This window comes from Anarrhichthys ocellatus, unplaced genomic scaffold (genome assembly GCF_004355925.1).
Source record: "Anarrhichthys ocellatus isolate YVR2014 unplaced genomic scaffold, GSC_Weel_1.0 scaffold8, whole genome shotgun sequence".
NCBI classification, from domain to species: Eukaryota; Metazoa; Chordata; class Actinopteri; order Perciformes; family Anarhichadidae; genus Anarrhichthys; species Anarrhichthys ocellatus.
In genome coordinates, this window is record NW_022280038.1 from 10,386,926 (window position 1) to 10,410,290 (window position 23,365).

Genomic DNA, 23,365 nt, shown 5'->3' on the forward strand with positions numbered 1-23,365 from the left:
GTGTGTGTGTGTGTGTGTGTGTGTGTGTGTGTGTGTGTGTGTGTGTGTCTCTCTCTCTCTCATTGACACGCTTGCATTTTGTTTTGCCTTAAAGGGAGAACCAGAGTCTCCGTCCTTTAGAAGAACCACAACCCCTGCCCACCGCAGACACGTGCGCACCATCCAGGAAGTGCGCACCACCATCACACGGATCATTACGGACGTGTATTATGAGGACGGCAAAGAGGTGGAGCGCAAAGTCACCGAGGTAACCGACACGTTTCTCATTTCTCACAGTTATTAAACAGCTTTAGTTTGTCTTCATTGTGAGTTTCAGCTCATTGTTTATCTGTCCGGGCCTCAACGTTACTGTTCTGGTTCACTGTCCGTACGTTTTCAAAAAGCTGTAAAGTGAAATGTAAACAAAAACATCTTATTTCCCTGCAGGGCTTCTTTTCATAATGTTGACACTAATGATAACAATCTGAGTCTGTCTAGTGGCGTTCTCCTTAAATACTGGACCAAGTTCCGAAATCTTTGCTGCCATTAGTCACTTGGACACAAAAACACGGGAAAGTAGGATCCAGGTTGAAAAACGGGTGGAGCTAAATACAACCGTAGAGACCTGTCAATCACCGTGTAGTCCCGCCCTAAAGCATCCCCTGCTTTATGGTCTGTTTGACTCTAAATGGACCATAATGTACTAAATGAACATCATGCTGTATTGAAGAAGACTTGAAACTAGAGATTGAGACCATAAACTCATGTTTACAATGTTTACTGAGGTAATAAATCAAGAGAGAAGTAGTCATTTTCTCATAGACTTCTATACAACCAGAGGAGTCGCCCCCTGGTGGACACTAGAGAGAATGCAGCTTTAACACATGAAGATTTGGCTTCACATTTTGTAAATGTTATGTTAGTTATTGTTGTTTATTGGGCTGTATAATATATATTTAACACGTATCACTACTTGACTTTAACATCAGCGTGACCTGTGTTTATTTGTATGTTACCAGGAGAACGAGGAGCCCGTGGTGGACTGCCAGGTGTTGGACGGCGACATCTCCCCGTGCCGCACAGGTAGCAGCTCCGTGACCTCCGGTGACCTGGGTGACATCAGCTCCCTGTCGTCCAAGACCTCCAGCCTGCAGCACAGCTCCGGAGGAACCAGCAGCAGTGGCTTCACGCGGCCGGACTTCATCATGCCGCCCAGCCGAGGGGCCTTCAGGTACTCTCTCCACCTCCAACACTGACGATAGCGGCTTCTCTTCAGTCCTGCCAATATCCAGCCTCTCTGGTTTCTCTGTCTGTACTAGTTGCATGCTGATTTCCTGTGTCACTCCTTCACCTGCTTTGCCTTTCTAACACCCTAATTTCTCAGTGATTCACTGATCCCTGCCTGCTTCAGGTACAAGTTGTTCGCGTGCATGAATCTGGGGGTCGCTAAACGCTCCCCGTTCAACAGCCCCCAGATCAGTGCCCGTGCAACCTGACCGGATCCCATTGGTCCCCTCTGTGTGTCTGCAGTCCCAGGAGGGGAGGCGGGCAGCAACAGAGGGGTCACAGGGGTCACAGGGCGGGGTCAGTGGTCACAGTGAGCAGAGGCTACGACACCCTGGGGTCCCGGGCCCTCGCCCCGCTCACCCCCAGAGGGAGGGCTAGGAGGGGCCGACCCCCGTCCCGCTCCTCCAGGTCCAGGTGAGTCCTCGCTGAGGCTCACGCTGCACCTCTAATAACACTTCACGTTTCCTCTTTTCACTAATCCTCTCACTCTGAGCTGCAACTATACATGTTTATCAGTAGTGAATCAATTGTTTCTTTCTTGTAACTGTGATAAACGAGTGAAAACTCTCCGTCACAAAGATAACGACGTCAGATAAGATTTGTCCGACCAAAAGTCCAAAACCCAAAGATATTAAACGTACAATGACGTGAGTCTAAATCCGCTTTACTTACTCGTCAAGAGTGTTGATTCTTTTGAATCATTTCCACTAATTTCTGTATTAAAGTCAAATATTTGGATTTCATAATTCTTCTTTTTCTAAGTGTGCTGTCAATTGAACTCTTTACATCACAAAGCTGATTCTTACAGTGAAGCTGCTGAATGCACATATTTGATTAAAAGTGGTGGTTTTATTCTCAGCGTGGTGACGGCTGAACCAACAACTCGAGGACAGCGGTACCTGTTACTAAATGATACTCGTGTATCTTGACATAGATGATATTGTAATGCTCTGAGTGTCTGTAGCTTGGCTGCACACTTTATTATGATGGAACAGCATGTTTTCTTTAAACAATCGCCAAAACTACACCGTTTATCACAGCCAGAAGCTGTATTGAACCATCATTGTTGTCAGATTTTCATTTTTACCATGGTCCTTGAACACATCACATGTGTGACGAACGCTTCAGTCCAAAAAAAAGCAACCGAAGCTTAAAATTGTGATATTTCACTAAAAACATTTGATTCTACGTCTCATTTAAAATCTCGCCACAAATAAACCGTCTGCTTAAACAAGACCTGAGCTGCTCCGCGGGACTATGAAGCCATGAGTGAATCATCAGAGACCAACAGTCATGTGACAATAAATCAGTGAGACTTTGACTGAACTGCTGCTGAACACAGAGCAGAGAAGAGAAATGTAAATAGTTTGATATATAAAGCATGTAGCCTCCATTTATTTTAACATTGGTAACACTTGTGGACACTTGGAAACATGTTGCATATACAGATATAATATACTGCATGTGAAGGAGAAAGTCAGTTCTTACAGGAACCCTTCCAGTCCCCGTCTGATGCTCTCTGTTTGGCTCTCGAAGGGGAGGCAGAGTCCGCTCTCTGCAGAGGCCACCGCATTCCTCCTCGGAGGACGAGCACTTCACCCGCATGCTCCCCCCGCACCTCCCCGTCAGCCCCGCGGACCCCGAGCTCCCCAGCCACTCCGACTCCCTGCGCTCGTCTCCGGAGGAGGCGAACTCGGCCGGCAGCAGCTTCGTCGGCCTGCGGGTGGTGGCCAAGTGGACGTCCAACGGCTACTTCTACTCGGGCCGCATCATCAAAGACACCGGCGAGGGGAGGTTCCGCCTGCGGTTTGATGACGGCTACGAGTGTGAGGTGGTGGGGAAGGACATCCTGCTGTGTGACCCCATCCCGCTGGAGACGGAGGTCACCGCTCTGCTGGAGGACGAGTACTTCAGCATAGGTGAGGGAGGACGTTCTAATGAACTCTGACCTTTTGTTTCAGGGGTTTTAAATCAGTGGATGAGCTAGAAAGAGATTTTCTCTTCAAGTTGTTCTATTCAAGGATTCAAGGATGATTTATTGTCCTGAAATGCAGCTGTAGCCCATTTAGTACACAAGAAAAACATGACAAACTCTGTGTGTGCGCAGGTGTTGTGAGGGGCCATAAAACAGAGGGCCAGGATCTGTTCTACAGTGTGGAGAAGGAGGGCCAGAAGCAGTGGTACAACAGGACAGCCATCATCCTGTCTGTGGAGCAGGGCAACAGGCTGAGGGAGCAGCACAGCCTCGGGCCCTACGAGCCCGCCGTGCCGCTGCCCAAGGCCTCCGACATCAGCCTCGGTAACACCGCCGACGGATGCCCTTGTTTATGAAGTAGAGTTTAAAGTTAATATGCAAAAAAAAAGTTGTCAAGAGGCTGAGGGATGAAACGCCTCCGTATGACGAAAGATTCAAGGCAGCGTCGACAAACATGACCGCTGACGTTACAGTGACTCGGATATATTACGGAGATGCTAAACAACGTATGCAATCTGTCACTAACTTGATGAAGGTGCATTGTTTTGATAAGAGCTGGTGTTTAATATCCTCCGTAGATAACCTGGTGGAGGGGAAGAGGAAGCGCAGAGGAGCCCCCGAGGGTCAGAACACCCCCAACCGGAGCTCCTCCTCCAGCAGCCCCCGGACCCCCGGCCCCTCCGGCAAGAGGAAGCTGATGAGCTCCGAGAACAACAGGTCGCCGGCCAAGAGAGGACGCCGGGGGGGCTCGGGCGCCCGAGCCGGTACGGAGACGCGCTCGCCGCAACCATGACTGCATCAGAACCGGGGGGGGGGGGGGTTATTTTATTTTATTTTAGTGTTTTTAATTTCAGGGTTTGAATCTGTTCTTTACCCTGTTTAAAAAAAATGATGTTTTTAAAGTTAGTTTTAGATTTTAAACATGTTTTATTCTCGTCTAAGGTTCTAATCAGCCGTGTGTGCACTTTGCAGCTGATTAGCACTTTTTAAATGTTTTTTAGAAGAATTTTTTAACCTGTGTTTTCATTGTGGTGCTTTGAGCACGTGACATTTTTAAAAATCTTTTTTTCTTTCTTAATTCACTCACAAGGAAGCTCTTGTTGTCAGTAATGTGTGGTTGTTTTGTACTGAGCATAACTGAGACATTTAGGACAGACGTGTCTCCGTCTGCTGCTGCTGCTGCTGCTGAGGCCGACCTGGTAATTAATGACGTGCACCAGTGTTACCGCGGTGTTGGTCCACAGGTGGAGGGAAGACAACGGGTGAATTTTGTTGTGCAAAGTCACGGGTGATTTATCTCCGAGAACCGTTTGAATACCGTCGGTTTATTTATGTTTGATGCTCAAAAGGTTGGTTCAGACAAATGGACTCTAGTTTTATGCAGCGATGCAGACAGCGCGTTATATTTACCCAAAGTTTATTTTATAATTGTCTTCTTATTGACATAGACAACTAAATATCCCGTAACACTTTATCATCTCTTATACATTCTTATTTCTTTTTACACAGAAGATAACATGACAGGATTTATAGATAAAAGAACTGATTACAAGATACTACACATCAACCACATACATATATATACATACATATGTATATGTGCTGTCTCTTCTTCTCTAACTCTGTACTTGTTTGTGTTCCTGTCTGCAGCTCAGCGGGTCGGACTGTGCAACACCTCCGGCAGCGGCACCGATCTCCCCGGTGGGTCCGGAGACGTGGCGGAGACTCACGGCCCGCTGCCCCAGAACACGACACTCTTCATGGGCTTCGCCTTCATGCTGACGGCCTCGTCCGAGATCGACCGGCTGACCAACAAGCACGCCAGCGACGATGAGGAGGACGGTGAGGCGGACTGCCGGCCGCATCGCTTCCTGTTTCCTGTCATGATTGATTTTCCATAATTATTGTACTTTTGTCTTTTTTTCTCTCCACAGATTACGTGCAGACGGGTCCGTATAACAAGACGTACACGGAGTCCCAGCTGCAGGCCGGTGGAGGATTCGTCCTGCAAGACTTCAACGAAGAACAAGTGAGTGATCAGAACATCATGTTAAGTCTCTTCCAGGTGTTCCCTCCAGTGTTCAGTAGCCGTGAGTTATTGGTTTACTACAGATACTAAACTTTAAATCAATCAAGTTCAGCCGTCAAATACACCGATAGTGTGAGATATTGTTCAGTGTTGTTTGTATGTGTTATGTATGATACGTTAAGCATCTGTGGTCATTTGTTGCTGAAATATTTTTGTTGTTCGTATATTTATTTTTTGTTATCTCAGGTAAGATTGAGTTTAACAGCGTTTACATACATCAGTAAAACTGGTCATGGATAATTTAAACATAATAATAATCATAGTAATATGTGTTATTTAGGAAGTGCTTTTTAAGAAACTCAAAAACACGTCACAAAGGTGATGAAATAGAGCAAGTTACGCATAAAAATAAATAATTAAAAAATACAAGTAAGTTATAAATGTCAAAACACTTCCACGGTGTTCGTCATTTTTCTCGATTCTTTAGTCACATATTAGTCCAGATAAATCGTATTTATTATTCTAATTTGTACTGTTGTCACATAGTTTAAGATGTGTTGTTATGTACGGTGTCTTTTATGTGGCTGTTTAATTAGAGTTGATGGTGAGTCGATTGAGCGGAGTTCTCCTGCTCGTGTTGTCGTGCCGACTGTGCCTACATGTCCCAGGATGCATTGCTCTGACCCCCGGAGGGTTCTCGCTCTGCTGCATTTCTTCATCTGTATACAATAAATACGTCTGAATATCAGTCAGCCAAAGCACTGTAAAACGTGTCCTCGTCCATAAAAGGATCTGTACAAGCGAAGGGGAACGAAGAAGTTTGGGGTTTTGAGCCATCTATAGGCCACGCCCCCTTGGCCCCCAGAGGGCGGATACTAGACTTCCACGCTGAAACATTCTGTAGTTCTTCCTCGCCTCCAACTACGTCACTGCCAGGTCACATGACAGCGGGCAAAGCAGGAAGAACAGATGTTTGCAGCTGTGACCTCATCGTCCTGCGTCAACACAGCAGCACTGCAGTCACCATCAACACTGATTAAAGAATGGTGATCAGTATTTCCTGACATGATACACAGTGAATGAATAATGCAGCCATCCATGTTTTTGTGTCTCCGCAGTGTAAGGCAGCTTACCAGAGTCTGCTCATAGCGGACCAGCACTGTCGCACCAGGAAGTACCTGCTGTGTTTGGCCAGCGGTGTGCCGAGTGTGTCGCACATCTGGGTGCGAGACTGCTGCAAAGACAACAAGCTGCTCAACTACCGGAACTACCTGCTGCCGGCCGGCGTGGGGCCGGATGAGGCCATAGTGGAATGGTGAGATGAGCCTCTTCTGTTTTCTGCTTTTCATTCTCTGGCTTCACTGGATGGACTCCATAGCTTCTCCAGTGACAGTTCAGAAGGTTGTTAGTCCTCTGAACCCCAAAAAGCAAGTTTATCGTAGCCAGAAGCTAATAAAACCGTCACTATCGTCAGATTTTCATTTTTCAAAACGCTCCTTGAACAGATCAAGTGTCAACGTTTCCTTCAGAGAAAGCAGCCAAAACAGAGTGTAACTTCTTACGGCATACTTGTATTATGGTTTCTTTGACATAATATACTGAGACACATTGTAAGACCTGCGGTGTCGAGGAGGAGATGCTGCCCCTCTGGAAAGGTTGCCCGGTGTCGGGTAGAGGTGCTCAGCAGCTGGACCAGTTGTTTTAATAGATATTTTCTCCTCTCAGGCATCCGCGCTGCAGCCCGTTCAAGGCTCTGCGGGTCCTGCTGGTGTTTGAGAAGCCCGTGGAGCTCTGGGCACAGCTGGTCACCATGGGCGGAGGGTCGTGTGTCCGACAGTTCCCGGCGGACAAAGACTCAGGTAACACGGCCTCACCTCGCCATGTCAAAATATTACGCTGGTCAAGGTGTTATTGACTGTTTCGTTCCTCCATCTGCAGACATTCCTGCCGGCAAGTACGACGTGGTGTTGACGGACCGCGCCTGTCCGGCATCGGTAGAGAATACCGTGACGTCACAGGATGTCCCGCTGGTGTCGGCCGAGTGGCTCATCCAGAGCGTCATCCGCGGGGAGCGCCTGGGTTTCCACAGCAAGCCTCAGTACCGCCACGACTACTCCTCCTCCTCCTCCTCATAAACATGTGCTAAATGTTCAGCATTAGTCTGTTGCATGCCTCTGCTGTATATAACGTTATCCTGTCTGTTTTTAACGGGATAATAAATTGTGACTCTCGTTTCATTTTAACTGATTCAAGTTTATTTTCTCCACACAAAACATTGGTTTAATATATATTTACAGTTTATACAAAGACGGGGAGACGTAGCCAACGGTCTCATCACCCGGACCTCATGTTCCTACTGACAGTGCTGATCTGCTTCTGCTTCCATATTCAGTGGAAGTGAACGGAGTCTGTTTGTGAAACTCACAGCAGCAGCTCGTCTTTGCCAGAATTGTTCTAAAGCCGGTTGAAGTACTGTAAACGTATTTCAGGGAAACCACTCGAGTACTTTAAAGGAATAGTTCAACATTCACTTTCTTTTTGCCAGAGAATCGGATGAGAAGATCAGTGTCACACAGGGAACTGTTAGCTTAGCATAAAGACTGTAAACAGCTAGCATGGCTAAGCTAAGAGCACCGATGACCACAAGTCTAACAAAGTTCTGCTGCAGCCTCATGATGAACAGATGAGTGACAAATCTTTACATCTTACTCTCTGCATGAAAGCACATTTACTAAAAATGTCGACCAATCTTTAAATAAAATATATAAACCGTTCTTAAAGCAGACTCCATCAGAGAGCCAGTGCAGGAAGCGTCACTTTGTGTGTTTAATGAACAGCGCTCACTGGAACTACTTGTTTTTAACCAAAGAAGTAGTTCCACTGAAATCAGTCTGAAAATACAAATGTCATTTTTCAGTGCTGTGAGTGCGACAAACAAAAGCCCGGCTACCTCTGTAGAAATGTCAGAGCTTCTCTTCTGAATCCTTTCTTTTGGGCTCTTCTTAAACACTGGAAAGAAAGACATCTGGGTTAATTCTAACACTTGTCTCAAGAGAGTCTGGTATATTGAATTTGAATGAAGTATTCTGGGTCCTACCTGCCCAGAGTGCCTCCAGCCTGGGTGTAGTACTTGTTGTAGTCCAGTCGCAGTAACAGCTGAGCCAGGTCAGAGTTGATCTGATGGTTCCTCACGCTCGAGAGGATCTTAAACAGCAGGGAGGACTGCCGTCTGAAGCCCTGAAAGTGTAACGCCCCGTGTTACTAAATATATATATATATATATATATATATTGACGTGTTCCGACATCGGACAAACGAGGAGGTGAGCGACTCCACCTTGACCAGGATGTCCAGCTGAGCGGTTCCCCTCTCGTCCAGCAGCACCACGCTCTGACTGACCAGTGAGCAGAAGGTCTGACACAGCTCCAGGATCTCGTTCAGACAGTGGAACACCTGAGGACGCAGTTCATGAGGCTTAATCTGGAGGCATCATTCAGCTCAGTGTGTTTAGTTTTATGACTTACTGGTCAAGGTAACACGGGATGAGTAATTAATATCTACATATGTGGCTCAGTGATTTATACCGGCTTCAGGAGGATGAAGGACTGGGCGAGCAGGTTACTGAGGAAGTGGTCGTGGGCCAGTTGGATGCTCTCAAAGTCTCTGGTGGAGTTGATCTGCTGAAGCAGCTGAGAGAACTGTGACTCCAGCACATCCACCTACAGACAAGCAACAAGACAAAGACTTGTAAAAAGTAGCTCAGCTAACGCAATGCCCCAATCACACGTTAGAGGCAAGAAGTCTTTTCATGAGAGATCTAAAGCTATGTGTACACACGGTACGCTGTGAAACATGGCTTGGGTTTATGAATTAAACTGCATGTGCAAAAGTCTGATTTCTACTCCACATTTAGCCACATGTGGATGTAGGCCATTAGTCCTAAAATCTGGACCGAAAGTCAACGAAAAGAAGCACAACTTCGATGATCGTCGTCGAATTGTTAAAAATTCTCAAATAACACGAGAGCAATCGTCACGTCAGGCTGTGTCTGTATCCCACGATGATTCTGTAGAAACTTAAGTCAAACATCTGATATTGTCAGAGTCTGGAAATACATTTAAACTTCAGTGAAGTTTGTTAAATCATGTTTTAAAGATTTAAACAGTGAGGACCGCGTGTACTCATGATTTAAAGAATGTGCAAGATGAACACAATCTTGCTGCACCACCTGTTTGGATAAATACTGGTTTGCATGTGTACGTATTTGCATACATAAACATTAATTACACATCTGGCTCCTATAACTCTTACCTGCAGGTAGTACTGCAGGTTGTCGATCAGGAACGCCATGTGGTTGCGTAGTCTCCACTTAACGGCGTCCGTCTGGCTGGACTTGAGGTGCTTTCTCTGCATTTGCAGAGCCCAGCAGTGCTGCAGCTGAGACTGCACCCGCCGCACGCTCAGCAAGTACCTGAACACAACGTTGTACCTGAGCACAGAGGGGAGGAGCGATGAGGAGGGGAGGAACAATCAGGAGGAGAGGAGGAACGATCAGAAGGAATGATGAGGAGAGGATGTTCACCAGCTGTACTCAAACAATTAAAAACACAATACTTCATCAGGGAGCCAAATGAGTACACACTTCTCCAAGATGGCCGGAGTGAAGAGGATGTGCAGCGGCCACTGAACCTTGTAGGTGAGACCGAGAGCCGCCCAGCCTGTGGGAGGAGCCTCGCGAGGGGAGGTGTCTTGTGGAGGCGTGGCTCCATCTCTGAGGCCCGTCGCCTCTGAAAAAAACCAACAGTAACTGAATATTGAGCCTCACTGAACACATCAATGAGTCTGATAATCTTCCACAGTATCCCCCCCCCCCCCCCCCCCCCCTCAGTTATTCTGTAACGACCTGCAGCATGTGTTTTAATACAAACTGTAAATTCACATCAGCTGCAGCCGAGTAAATATATATACACACACACACACACACACACACACACACACACACACACAAGATATGACTATGTACTATTGATGACAAAGTACTTGACGTACAACAAAAAAAGACAGAACTTGCTTGTGTTTGTTTGGTGTATATATATATATATATACCTGCATTAACTCCTAAACAACAGTAATGCTGCATGTCCCTACGAGCATATGAACCATAAATATAATAAAGATGTTTGTTTGACCAACAGTTGATTGAAACATATTTAAATGTATAATATCGACCAGAGAGAAGGAGCAGATTAATAGAGAATGTGCTGCATTTTTGCATAAATAAATGAGTTAAATTATTTTTTTTTAAAAATTGCTGAGTAAATTTCTCTAAATTAACAATTCAAATCATTTTTTCTAGCACTAGTTAGAAGATTTGATGTTTTCAATCAGCAGTTCATTAAAAACTGAAGAATAGAGTTACAGTTTGATCATAAAACCACTGGGTGGCGCTAAACACCAAACAAAAGGGGAGCACGTGTTTCCTCCAGTCTCTGAACAGGAAGCGCCGGAGGCAGCACACCTTTGCTGTCTTTGCCCTGGTAGTCCACAGTGAGGTGCAGCAGAGGCAGCAGGTTGTCGTCGTCCAGCAGCACCTTATGAGCGGCCTGCTGAAAGGCCACGTTCACATCTGTGGAACACAAAACACATTCAGCTCTTCTTCAAGTCCTGAATGTAAACTGAAAGCTGGTGCCGACAGGTTTCCATCAAGCTCAAACCCGATCGGACCCCGACACACTTTCTCCATTGGCTGAGTGAAGGGGACATCAAACCGGTGCCGACTTCTCCTCCACTGGAGGTGTGGCTACTACCAGGTACATTTACAACCTGCATTACTGCCACTTTATCAATATTATATAAGACCATCAACCTGTATCTACACATTCCATTACACCACCCTCAAGTACGCGTTATTGTCTTCTGGCTGTACGCGTTATTGTCTTCTGGCTGTACGCGTTATTGTCTTCTGGCTGTACGCGTTATTGTCTTCTGGCTGTACGCGTTATTGTCTTGTGATATCTTCAGGTCATCAAGTCAAACAGCAGACGACTGTTTCGGGGATGCAGTTTAACATAATACACCGTCTGGTGGACTAAAGGCCTCCATCACGGTGACGGATGTCTCCTGCTCACGGAGGAGAGCGTGTCCCACAGTTTACCCGTTTATCGATTTGATTCCACTCACAGGGATTCTCCGTAATGAAGAGCTAGCGGGCAGAGTGGGCGTGGTTCAGTGGTTGAGTTGTGAAAAGACCAGAGCGAAGCATTAAAGAGCAACAACAGCTGCATGGTGGGTTCACCCTGTGCACACGTACAGTACAATGCTTCATCACAACCCACTCAGCTGAAGGATGATTTACTTTGTTGAGGAACATTGTTTCAGCTCAACTTCATGGCCCTGAATCTGCAAATAATTTATATTGATAAAAGTTGTCTTTTCCTTTAGACGCTGTGCAGAACTTTGGTGACATGTCTTAAAAATGAACCAGACAGAAGTTCATTCGGCTACTTATTGTCATCTCATATTCATAACATCTGAAGTACACTCTGTGCAATAGAACTCTGTACAGAGTGTGTTTTAAACAGCTAATCTCTATTTGTAAAAAGTGGTTATGTGCTCATGAATAAGATATAAACCAACAAAAACTAAACGGTACTCGTGTTTCACCTTCTGCAATACACAGTAGACTTTTTCTTGTGAACTTTTTTTATCATAAAAAGTACTTTATAGAAATATATAATCTGTCATAGTATTAAATGTCATAAGACATGCGAGGATATATAGTATGTGATTAAAATATGATAATAATGTCATCGTATTGTATGCCATAAAGAAATGTCATGCAACGTGTCTCTGTACTTCGTAGTAGTTCGGGGTCTTTGCCTCTTTTTCCTCTGACCAAACCAGCATTAATCTGATTATGATCGATTGTCCCAGGATGATGAGATTGGATCAGTGACTATCGACGGGCGGTTACACCTCGTTGTGATCGTTACAGGTGAGACGACCACACAAGCATTCTGTGGAGGAGAACTACTGAGTGAAAACGTCTTCACAGAACTAAACGCACCGTGCTCGGTGACGGCTGTTGGAGGCGTCTTCAACATGTGCTGCGCGAGGTCAATAAAAACCTGGTAGAGCTCGCCACGACCCAGCAGGTAGAAGTCCTTAATGATCTGGAGGAAAACACAAACGTCAATACTGCTCATTTTGAACCGATTTATGATCCAGAAAACAAAGTGCATCGAGTACAAACCTTGAGCTGTTCAAGCAGATCGGACTCCTCCACCATCAACGTCCAGAGGTGCTGAAAGTCAGTGAGCGTGGATTGTTATTCAGTTTAAAGATTTCACTAAAGGCAGTCAGGCTTGCCCCCCGAAACCTGATGCTGAACGGGAACCGGTTCCACGTTAGAGACTCGCATCACGATCAGAGAGAAGAACACATCCGAGAACTCTGGTCGTCTCAAACACAATAAAACCATCACCAGTAAGTTCATCACAACATGGGACCAACACGCAGAACATCAGTCTGTTTGTGGAGCAGCCCTCAGGTAACGGTAGTGATGTCATACGGTAGTGATGTCATACGGTAGTTTCATCACAAGAACATCAATGAAACATAATCACTAAGGTCATTGTTTATCTGTGATGTATTTTATAGATTTTAGAACTTTTTGTATTGCTGCTCATTTGTTTACATACAAGAAAAATAAAGCAATGTTGATTATTTTCTTAAGTAATTGTATTTCTTTCTCACATTATCATAAAAAAGAACCGATGAGTATCGACAAGGAACCGAACCGATAAGCAGCATCGATGAGAGTACCGATACCCGTCCTTAGTGCAGTAGAATATGAGCTCACCTCTGCCACCGTGCTCCTGATCCGATCAATCAAGTTCTCAAAATCCACCAGGCTGAAGAGAGGCTGCTGCTTGAGTCGGTGCAGCTCGGCAGCAAACATGTCCTCCTGGTGCTTCAGTATGGAGCCTAAAACAAAGAAAACAATGAGATGTGACATCAAGACTAAAGTTATAATAAGATACTACAAGCAGAACGAAGGGCTACCAGCTCTAGACGGGCTGTGGTTGTGGTTTTCAAACATCTGGACGGACTCTCCAACGAAGAGGATCTTCTCGGCCACTCTGACGGGAATGTAAGAAGGAAGCATCTCTGCTCGCAGGGAGAACTGCTGCAGAGACGGAGCCAGCATGTTCTCCTCCTCGATCAGCCTCTGCCCCAAAGCACAGACGCACACAATCAAGACTCTGTTAAACAATATATACGTACCGATCTCTTGGCCTGCGTGTCTGAAGCTTTGTTTATAACTCGCGCCTCCACAGATGGCGCGAGCTCTGAGCACGCACGAAGGCGTTTATACTCAACGCGCTGTGAGCTGCATTATTCTCCTAAACACCAGAGGGCGAACAAACAAAATGAACTGTGAAGAATGGAAAAGACCGAGTGTAACTCATAGATATGCACATAGACTGTCTGTAGGTGTAACCAGCAGAACGTAATAAACCTCCACAAGGAGGAGGAGGGATTGTACTATCTGTAAACTCATATTCATGGATACTTTACTACCTTCATACAAACCCTGTAAAGACAAAAGTAAAGTATTAAATGTATAAAAGGAAACAAAGGTTGAATATCCTGTAAACTATTTGATTTGGCTGCAAAATATTTACTCAACATTATATTTTTTAGACTTCCCGTTTCTGAAAATGAACAGCCTTCTTTGTTTAATCCCCAGACGTGTTAAGAGAGTTTTTAAATCAGAGAACTATTTTTGTGACAGTCGCGTGATCTCGCACACAAAGTTACAAATGATTCAGATGTGCACGACCAAGCGCCGCGACCACTCGTCCTGTGTGATTACGTCATTTCATCGTAAATGACGCTTGGCTGTGATTCTCACCAGGTCCTGGAGCTCTCGGAGCTGTTTCCCACTCAGGCCTCCCAGCCCCAGGTCCTCCTCCTCCTCCTCCTGGTTGGCAGCAGCTCCTCCTGCACTCGGGCCCTGCTTCACGAAAAACTCCTCGCTCTGGTCCAGCAGTAATCCGTGCAGCATCCAAGCTGCCAGCTGCTTGTACATCACACCGTGGCACACAGCAAGAATCCTGCAGAATGTGTCACACAACACGACACGATAAATCAAAGAAGAAGACAATACCAATGCCGACCCCCTCCCTCTGGAACTCTCTCCCCCCCCCCCACCAACACCGCAGACATTCTCCCTCACTCCTCTCCTCAAAACTCACCCATTCAAATCTGCAATACATAGTTATGTAATGTTATTGTCTTTTTACGGCTATGTCAATTAAATTGCTTTGTTGTCATTGTTACAAAGTTAAAACATCTGCAGCAAAGAAAGGATTCATACACCCCTCCCATGTAAAACCAGAACAAATGGAAAACCTTAAATTACAAAATTACAATAAATTTGAAATCATTATTTCCTTACGTCTACTGAAACAGGATTACTTGGTGTCTATATGAATTCTGCATCAGAAGAGAACTTGTTGAAATCCTGCCGTACAGAATCTACAGTTCATTTGAAACTTGGATTAAAGGCGTCCCCAATGAGAGACTTACTTCTCTAAGGCCATGCGGACGGGAGGAAGCCCACCACAGCTGTGCTTGTACACCGTCTCCAGGATCTGACAGCCATGGATCTACAGCAGCAACACACACGCGTTACTCCGGATCATTTAGTTTGTATGAAACACTTTGAGCGATGAGAAGGCGCCCGAAAAGTAAAGTTACGTTTGCAAATTGTTGAGCAAGTTCTAGGAAATTGCAGAGATTTGGGCTAAATAGAATGTTAGGAAACCCGTCTTATTGCCCGTCGACTGCCTTCATGCACATAAAGTAATGTGGATGTGATAAGAGGACATGATGGATCAAGCATCCCTAACTGACGCATCATTACATGTCATTGCTGCTTTCCACATACAAACTCACTTGTGTTTTCTCTCAATATTCTACAAATGATTTGGTTCTTTGTCCTCTTGAAGTGCTGAATGCCACCCTGAACTTACATTTCCTAGTGAAATGCTACTAGAAACAATCCTTACCTTCTGTGATTTGATCGACTCTACCACCACCATCACGGAGGGAAACAGCAGCTGGAACTTAAAGAAAAAGGTACAGTGTCAGACAAACATTTAGCTGGAGAAAGACTTTCCACTGGGAGTGGTTTTGGTATATTTTTCAATGAAATAAATCTACAAATTATCTCTTAAGATGAATGCTTTACCTGATCAAGCTTATAATTCACATGAGATATCGTCAGATGTGGATCTCCAAGGAACTGAAATACACGCAAACACAAGTTAAATGAGCACATTTCACGTGCTCCACCATTTATTCCTGTTGTGCGTGACATCATTTTACCTCTTGTTCGAGGTCCAGCAGGGCCTGTCTGTACGGCTGCAGGCTCGAGTCCAGCCCTGTGCAGAAAGCCCGCAAGTAAATTCCATGAAGTCCCGTCTGGTTGGGCAGGTTGGTGTGATGTTCCTGAAGAGAGAACGTTGTTGAGAACATTTTAATCACAGAGAAACCCTGTGTTAGATAGGGACGGCTAGGGAACGGTCTAACACACTTTATATCATCCTTAATTAAACATGCAGCTGGGGGGGAGAGAACTGCTAAATATCAAAAGTGTTGTTTTATGGCATCGAGGGACTTTACCTGCTGATGCACATGGCCCGTGTGCTGTTCTATAAACTCTGTGAAGCGGATGTAATCGGAGCCCAGCTTAGAAAGCCGGTTGAGGACGCTGGTCTCACTGGGGTGGAGGAAGGGCAGTTCCTGGGACACCTGTGGGCGGAACAAAGTGCTTCATGTTGGAAAGGAAACACTGTGGGCCTCATTTAAGGAGTTTGTCCTTTTCTGATACGTGGATCCAAGGACAGAGGGCGTTGTATGTGTACAGATTGTAACGTCCTCTGAGAATACTTTGTCATTTTGGGCTATACAAATGAACTGAATTGAATTAATACAAAGGTTACTGTGGGGCACAACCTATAAACACTCTTTCCTCTGCATGTAGAGTCCAGTTTAACCCTGTAGAATGCCAGTGTTACACCACCGCTTAAGTGAATCAGTCGGTCTAACTTTCTGTCAATGAACATATGAACAGTCCTGTTCCTTACAAGCACAATGAGCTATGATGGAAGCGCATCCTTGCATGTTGTTACGGTGGTGTCTCTCTTGAAGTCTGGGAAGAGACTATACTGTAGAAAGTACACTGAACAAGTTCCCCAAGTCATTTAGTGGTGAGGATGCATTAGTACAGTGTGGCACAGTAGTGGTTAACACCGTCACCTCACTTTAGTGTGACGTTTACTTGTTCTCCTTCTCAACAGCAGGTTAGGTGAACTGGAGGGTCTAATGAATATGCAACATAAAGATAAGATAGAACTTTATTTATAGCCCGAAGGAAAACGTTGTTGGAAACAGTAGTAGTGTGAGCAAATATAATGCAAAAACATAAACAATAAAGTAAGGTGCAAAACCCAATTGTACACAATACCATAGGTGCAGAAAAAAACATCATATTTTAGCTAACTAACGTTAGCATGTCAATGTTAAATAGAAGCGTTGTTTCTTCGGTTTTACCTGCAAACCCGTCCGTTTGTTCCACGTGAAGATCGTCCCCGGGTATCCGCTCAACGCCAGCAGCAGCTCGTGAATCATGTTAATTCACCTTTAATTGATTAACGTTGGAAAATGCAGCTGTGAGCGTCTCATCCAGCCACCAAAACAAAACCACCGTCGTCAGCCCGCGCTGTCGCAGGTCGACTACGTCACGACGCAAAGCATCACGGTGGCACGGACTGGTTGCTAACCAACAGTAACCATGGACGTAGTAACCGTCGCTCCGTCGCTTTTTCCTTCTACGTTGATTTTACATAAACATCACAAAGGTGTCTTCTATTATTCAGATGTTGGGATCTACAAGACGATACAAAAGCATCCGCTGTTTAAAAAAAAAAATTATGTTAATAAAAGTAAACGAAAGATGGGGCGCTTCTGGGAAATGTAGTTCCTCTCGAAAAGAAGATAGCATCATTTTATATAAACATCACAAAGGTGTCTTCTATTATTATCTATTATTTTGGGATCTACGAGACGATACAAAAGCATACGCTGTTTTTTATTTATGTTAAACAAAAGTAAACGAACGATGAGGGCGCTTCCGGGAAATGTAATTCCTCTCAAAAAAAAAAAAGGTAGCATCGTCAGTCTTGCGTCATCAATCGGTCATGTAGCTAGCTTAGCTAGCAACACCTCGCAACGGAGAGAGAGCTTGGTATGTCGTATTTTCTAGTAAAAATGATTAAATCGGCTTCATTCAGGCTGTAAAAGCTTATTTATAGCATATTAGTGTCATATTATGATTGAGTTCGAGCACGTGGTAATCATATGCGACTTTCTAGTAGAGCTATTTGTAATCACTCGGCTAACTTAGCCGTCTAACTTAACTTAACGGTAGTTGCTAAAGTCAGTATGTCAGTGTTATCAACGTTAAAATGTTAGCTTAATTATGCTAACGTTAGCAACCAAACACCAACTGTCTGCGGTCTTAAAACGATAACTAGTAGGTAAACACAGCTATATCAGACTTGTTGAGTTTAATTAGCCGGATTCAAGCTAGCTGTACTAACATGACGTGCCACACAAATACACGAGCAGGTGTTGGTTTCCTATGCTATAAACGTGATAGTGATTGTTATATTGCAGGGATAATAATATTATTAATAATAATAATAACTGTATTTATATAGCACCTTTAAAAACAGAGTTTACAAAGTGCTTTGACAGAGAAAGCAGCAAAAGCAAGACAATAATAACAACAATAGAAAGCTCAGAGACACAGTCGGTACCCTAAAAATAAGATTTTATATATATTTAGTAAAATCAACAAATAAAAAGAAAACAAAAGCGACGACATCACATTCTGTACAATGTGTTTTAAGAAGTGATTTAACAGAGATGACTGATTCTGCGTTCCTTGTCTCCTCAGGTCGTTCCAAAGCCGGGATGGCGTGTGAGACGAGCGAAGAGGACATTGTTTCAGAGTACCTGGTCCAGAACCCACAGCTGGCCCAGTGGGTCGATACTCTCAGGACCTACTGTGAGAGCAACAAACAGTGGGCTGCTCGGAGAGAGTTCATCCTCAGAAACATGGAGGCTTCTTCTTACACCACCACACTGGAGCTCGGAGTCCCCAGCAGCAGTAATCTGGACAAGCTGCTCTCTCTGTCCATGGTCTGGGCCAATCACGTGTTCCTCGGCTGCAGGTAAGACACACACCGACAGAGCAGAATGATGTAAAACTCCAGGAAGCAAAAGATAAAGCTATGCTCGACATGGAGTCCACTTATTTATTTATTTTATGTACAGTTTAAAACATAAATGTCACCATTTGATGCACCGTACCAGATTATAGCTTACTCAGTGTACAGAGCTGAGCAGCTTTTAACACACTTTTTAAGTTGGTTTTGAAAGTGCTGATGAAGCTGCAGCTCCTTGCATCATCAGGCAGGGTGTTATTATTATATATATATAGACCACATTAGACCACATCAGCTCCTCACAACGTCAGGCAGGGTGTTCTACTGATTTGTTGCTTTTACAGAAAAAGCTGATTGACCAAATGCAGTGTGGCGAAATGGTCTGGTACAGTCTCATATAGAGGATATTCTTGAGAATGGTATAGTCTGGTATAGAGGATATTCTTGAGGATGGTATAGTCTGGTATAGAGGATATTCTTGAGGATCTAATAGATATTTACTGAGCGAGTATACACTAAGTCACGTAGTGGAGGAGGGGCCAAACCATTTAAAATGTTATAAACCAGGCACAAATTTGCCACTTGTCTCTGTTCTCTTCACCCTTCAGCTATTCGCAGGCTGTGATGGACCGGATCAAGGAGATGGGTGAGGGGATAGTGGTCACAGATGCCCCCGTTCGCAAAACGACAAAAGATGGAATCCTGGCCAGAGGAAAGCGGACTGGTAATGCAATACACACGTTTAATAAGAATAAAACAGACGACTGTATTTACTGTGGGCGGTGACACGAGACAAAACACTCACTACCATTATTTTATAGTTTTAGGTTGTTGGTAATGGATACATAGGGAGAGAAATGACACTACAGTAAGCATTGTGGCAGAGCGCTGTAGTCTGGGATCGTCTTTAAATGCATTTCTAATATTATATTTCCCCGTGTATGTAAGATATTAGAAGCACCTTTCAACACGATGCAATCCAGCACCACCACAAGCTACGGCCTCAAAAACTACAATCGGCTTTGGGTAGAGATGAGTGATGAAGGATTTCATCAGCAAGTTATTTTTCCACACAACCCATTCTTGGTAATTGATAGTACTACAGAAGTGCAGACTATGAATGACAACGTACAGTACATAAATAGTAATACCATTTTGATATTGAACCACATCACTTATTTTATTTCTCTGTATTCAGCCATAAGACGTGTAATGATTCTGATGAAAGGCTGTCTGAAGATACAATGCTGGTGTGTCTTTTAAACTAGCATTAGCTGAGAGGATTAGGAAATGTAGTGAACTTGAGTCGCCTTTATAAGAGCTGTGACTAAGTGAGATAGTGGGAAGGACTCGGTGCAACACAAACTTTGTTGCTCTTTACGGACCTCCAACATGTTTCCTTTACAGCAGGGTTTCACCTACAGGTTGTTTTTCTCTTTTAACACCCACGCCTGGGACCGGAGTCTGTTCCCTCATTAAGATGTGATTCTTTGTGCACTCATCGCTGTCTCCTGCCTGTTGTGTCATTATTCTCAGAGGGTGGCGCTGACGGCGCTGTGAAAAGAGCCAGATGTGGAGCTCCGTGGCCTGCGAGTCAGAAATCCGGACCTCGTCCACAGGCTCCAGCAGAGCACCAGCCCTTCTTCAACCGCCTCTACAAGGCGGTGGCCTGGAAGTTGGTGTCGGCGGGGGGCTTCGGTCCAAACTTGGACCATTTTGAAATACTTTGCAGCTGCGTCGAGTCATGTAAAGAGACCCTGACCAGTGTGTTTGTGCCACTGAAGGACATCGACGGCCTCCCCGCGGGTCGCACGCAGAAGGAAGGCCACGTGTGCGAGATCCGCTGTCAGACTGTGTACATGGGGACTGGATACGGGCGGGACGAGGCCGCCGCCAGGGCCATGGCTTCCAAAGAGGCCCTAAAAGTCTTTCAGGGGCGAAAAGTGTCTGTAAAGATCTGCAGACGGAGGTTCAAAGGGAGAGAAGTGGAGGACTTAATGTTGTTGGACGAACAGCCTCGGAGTCAGGGCTCTCCTCCTGCTCTCAGCTACCCTTTTGAGGCCGAGCAGCAGGAAGACGCTTCCTCATAGAGCAGACGGTTTGTGACATTCGCCCTGCCGTGGTGCCTGCTGGGAGCAGAGACGAGTGACGTCTACTGAATGGAGCTACTGAAGGACTTCGTGACCGTGTCGGGGAGCAGACTGTTGAGCATTTCCCACAATACTTTGGTGTCATAATGCAGCTGGCACGGTGTAAGAGCAATGTACACATAGCTGAAGATGAGGAATAAGTCCAGATGTTGTTTTTGTTTTTCAACTTAATTGATGTCAACATTAATTTCTATTTCTTTTTTTTTAACAAATGTACCCGCTAACCGTTTGCATTTTAGGATTGTTTCTGTATCGGGTTGCGATTACATTCTCATTTCTACTGACCCAAATGTTAGTTGATAAAAGTTAGGACAGTTATTTAGAGGCACCAGCGTTTAATTCTCATTTTTCTACTTTAAAGAAAGTGTGTTTCTTCAATCAAAGTATTGCTTCAAAGAATTGACTGACTAGTTTGAGGGTTTTTTTACAGTATGTTTCAGGAGGCCAACTACAGTACCCATTATATGATATATTATGAATGCTACTGCTTTTATTTGTTTTCTTTATTTAACTTCACTGATTCAAGAGAAAGTGAGACCCACACAACGCTGGGATGTGTTGGAGAGTCAGTTCATAAAACATGAGACAGTTTGACACCGTGTGCACAGCTGCATGTGTCTGAGGGTGAAGTGCTGCTGTGGTTTCTTTGAGTTCTTTCTTTGTTCCTGTTTGGTTGAAGGTGAACAGGGTTGCATTGAGGTGTGAGTTCCCACACTGTTCCTGTGTGTTACTGTACGTTTACACCAGTGGTTCTGTTTCTAAATATATTTTTAAATAAACAAAATAATTTAACCGCGTAAAGTTTTATTTGGTTTCTACCTGCAGATTCACACAAAAGACTACAGCTAAAGAAAATGATAATAATTTGGATCCATAAGTAGAGTTGTGTCGCCTCTTATTAGCAGTAATTGGCAAGTTCAGACAGCAGCCGAGCAGGATGACTCCGCTCCTCGTTAGAGACGCTTAAATACCAGCTCCGATAAATAAAGAATCCTAAAACTCACGCTTGACCTCCCACAGTAGAAACTGAGCTATTGTTTGTGTCAGCAGGATTCCTCCGGCCTCATCAGCACAGTTCACCGGACTTCATCCACACGGCTGCACCGGGACTCCTTTCACTCCGTTGGACGGTCTGAACACTGATCTGTGACGCGGGCCTTAGAGCAGCGGCGGCGGGTGGACGCTCGTTTTTATTTCAACGTCCTGCGTGATTTGGGAATGGAACAAAGTTCCACCGCTAGAGACGGCCCTGCCTTTGTGTGAATTTGAGGCCGGTGTGGCTGTGAGAGTTCAAACCTTTTCATTTAGAAACTGATTTAGTTTGACCTTTTACTTTCCCACATTATTGACCGCGCTATTGAATTCTACCAACAGTCCCCTTTATTATTTATTTGTCAATCCATCAGTTGGAACACTGGATGTAAACGCCAGTGGTGGAAGAAGTATATTCAGATGGTTGTTTTTAAAGATTTCTACTTGATGTAGAATTTCTATTTGAGGGAAATACAGTTTCATATTTTACACATATTACTGGGTGATTCCATATTTCAGAAACACAAATATTGACAATTTGTGTAGTTTATTATTATTATTTATTTTATTTTATTTGTTGCGGCTCAGCGCCCTAGCGCCCTCTATTGACCATCTGAACGCAGGTAGACGTGTGAGTGTTGGCACGCTATCAATCAACGCCGCTGCCTCAAGCAGTGTCTGGAGTTGATGCATCGAGCGGTTCACTCCCAACAATGTCATCCTCAGAGAGCGATCTCTATTTCAGACTATCATTTGTCACCCGCTCCGCTTCTCCATCCATCACACACTCAATCACCCTCTGCCTCTTCTCTGCCTCTTCTCGGTTTTTCCGTCACCGTCTCTATCCGTCATTCTTTACCGCCCTGTCAAATTATCACACACAATCAAACATTTAGGCCCGGCGGGTTGTTGTCGCAGGTGTTTGAAGTGTCTCGCTGAGTGAGAAAGAGCCCCTTATCCACACATGCAATCTCAATCGGAATTAGACTTAATTCCCCGAGAAATCGATAACAAATCCTCGCTGTCTGGAGAAAGTATTGCCGCTCAGGAACTAAGATAAACGGTGTGATTGTCGGCCCGACCGCCATGAATGTGTCTGGGTGTCCGCTTTTTAAAGTGTTTAATAAGACAAAGTGGATCTATGAATGTGCTTTTAATCCCTCAGTCGAATTTAAAGACTATAAGCAAATAAGCAAGATTGGAGTTTTTTACATATCAACAGCTATAAAGGTTAAAGGGTAACGTCGCTGTGGATCCACTTTTCTCATGTTTTTGTGTCTAAGTGACTAATAGGGACAACAATTTTCTGAAATTGGTCCAGTATTGAGGGAGAACGCTGCAGACAGCAGCTGCTAAATAGGCTGAAATGCAATCAGGAGCAACTGCTTACCTTCAATCGAGAGGCGAAGTCCCGCCCGTTCCTGTGTCCACCATGGGACCTTATTTTGGAAAGAAATATGTACGATATGGCTAACTTCAGCAACGACACTTCCATAGTTATTTTTACCCAAAGCACGATCTTTTTTTAAAATCTAAGTATTTCCCGATCTTTTCTTGAGCCTAACTAAGTATTTCACGATCTTTTCTTCAACCTAACGAAGTATTTTACGAT

At 44.6% G+C, this 23,365-nt stretch overlaps 3 protein-coding genes across 7 annotated transcripts in view; 2 read left to right on the forward strand and 1 right to left on the reverse strand.

Annotated features, from left to right (window-relative positions):
• tp53bp1 (tumor protein p53 binding protein, 1) overlaps window positions 1-7,513 on the forward strand; it is a 27,733-nt gene extending 20,220 nt beyond the window's left edge. For 4 of the 5 annotated variants that reach the window (XM_031848510.1, XM_031848513.1, XM_031848512.1 and 1 more), the window contains 11 exons: window positions 95-247; window positions 999-1,210; window positions 1,510-1,680; window positions 2,803-3,185; window positions 3,374-3,565; window positions 3,820-4,005; window positions 4,892-5,083; window positions 5,176-5,270; window positions 6,389-6,585; window positions 6,996-7,129; window positions 7,209-7,513. In XM_031848510.1, the coding sequence (XP_031704370.1) occupies window positions 95-247; window positions 999-1,210; window positions 1,510-1,680; window positions 2,803-3,185; window positions 3,374-3,565; window positions 3,820-4,005; window positions 4,892-5,083; window positions 5,176-5,270; window positions 6,389-6,585; window positions 6,996-7,129; window positions 7,209-7,405 (2,112 nt within the window). In that variant the 3' untranslated portion in view covers window positions 7,406-7,513. The remainder of the gene's footprint in view (window positions 1-94; window positions 248-998; window positions 1,211-1,509; window positions 1,681-2,802; window positions 3,186-3,373; window positions 3,566-3,819; window positions 4,006-4,891; window positions 5,084-5,175; window positions 5,271-6,388; window positions 6,586-6,995; window positions 7,130-7,208) is intronic. The other variant, XM_031848514.1, reaches the window with a different exon arrangement.
• On the reverse strand, window positions 7,503-17,055 carry tubgcp4 (tubulin gamma complex component 4). The gene is made up of 18 exons (XM_031848515.1): window positions 16,893-17,055; window positions 15,963-16,091; window positions 15,666-15,788; window positions 15,529-15,582; window positions 15,347-15,403; window positions 14,865-14,944; window positions 14,188-14,389; window positions 13,335-13,500; window positions 13,132-13,256; window positions 12,523-12,573; window positions 12,337-12,442; window positions 10,789-10,896; window positions 9,913-10,057; window positions 9,582-9,759; window positions 8,855-8,989; window positions 8,607-8,723; window positions 8,368-8,507; window positions 7,503-8,279 (listed from the first exon to the last, which is right to left on the reverse strand). Exons 1-18 carry the CDS (start codon window positions 16,968-16,970, stop codon window positions 8,273-8,275), a joined length of 2,001 nt encoding a protein of 666 aa, XP_031704375.1. The 5' UTR covers window positions 16,971-17,055; the 3' UTR covers window positions 7,503-8,272.
• Window positions 17,056-17,511: 456 nt separating this feature from the next.
• On the forward strand, window positions 17,512-22,209 carry cdkn2aip (CDKN2A interacting protein). The gene is made up of 4 exons (XM_031848646.1): window positions 17,512-17,586; window positions 18,301-18,577; window positions 19,180-19,295; window positions 20,108-22,209. Exons 2-4 carry the CDS (start codon window positions 18,318-18,320, stop codon window positions 20,659-20,661), a joined length of 930 nt encoding a protein of 309 aa, XP_031704506.1. The 5' UTR covers window positions 17,512-17,586; window positions 18,301-18,317; the 3' UTR covers window positions 20,662-22,209.
• The last annotated feature ends 1,156 nt before the right edge of the window (window positions 22,210-23,365 follow it).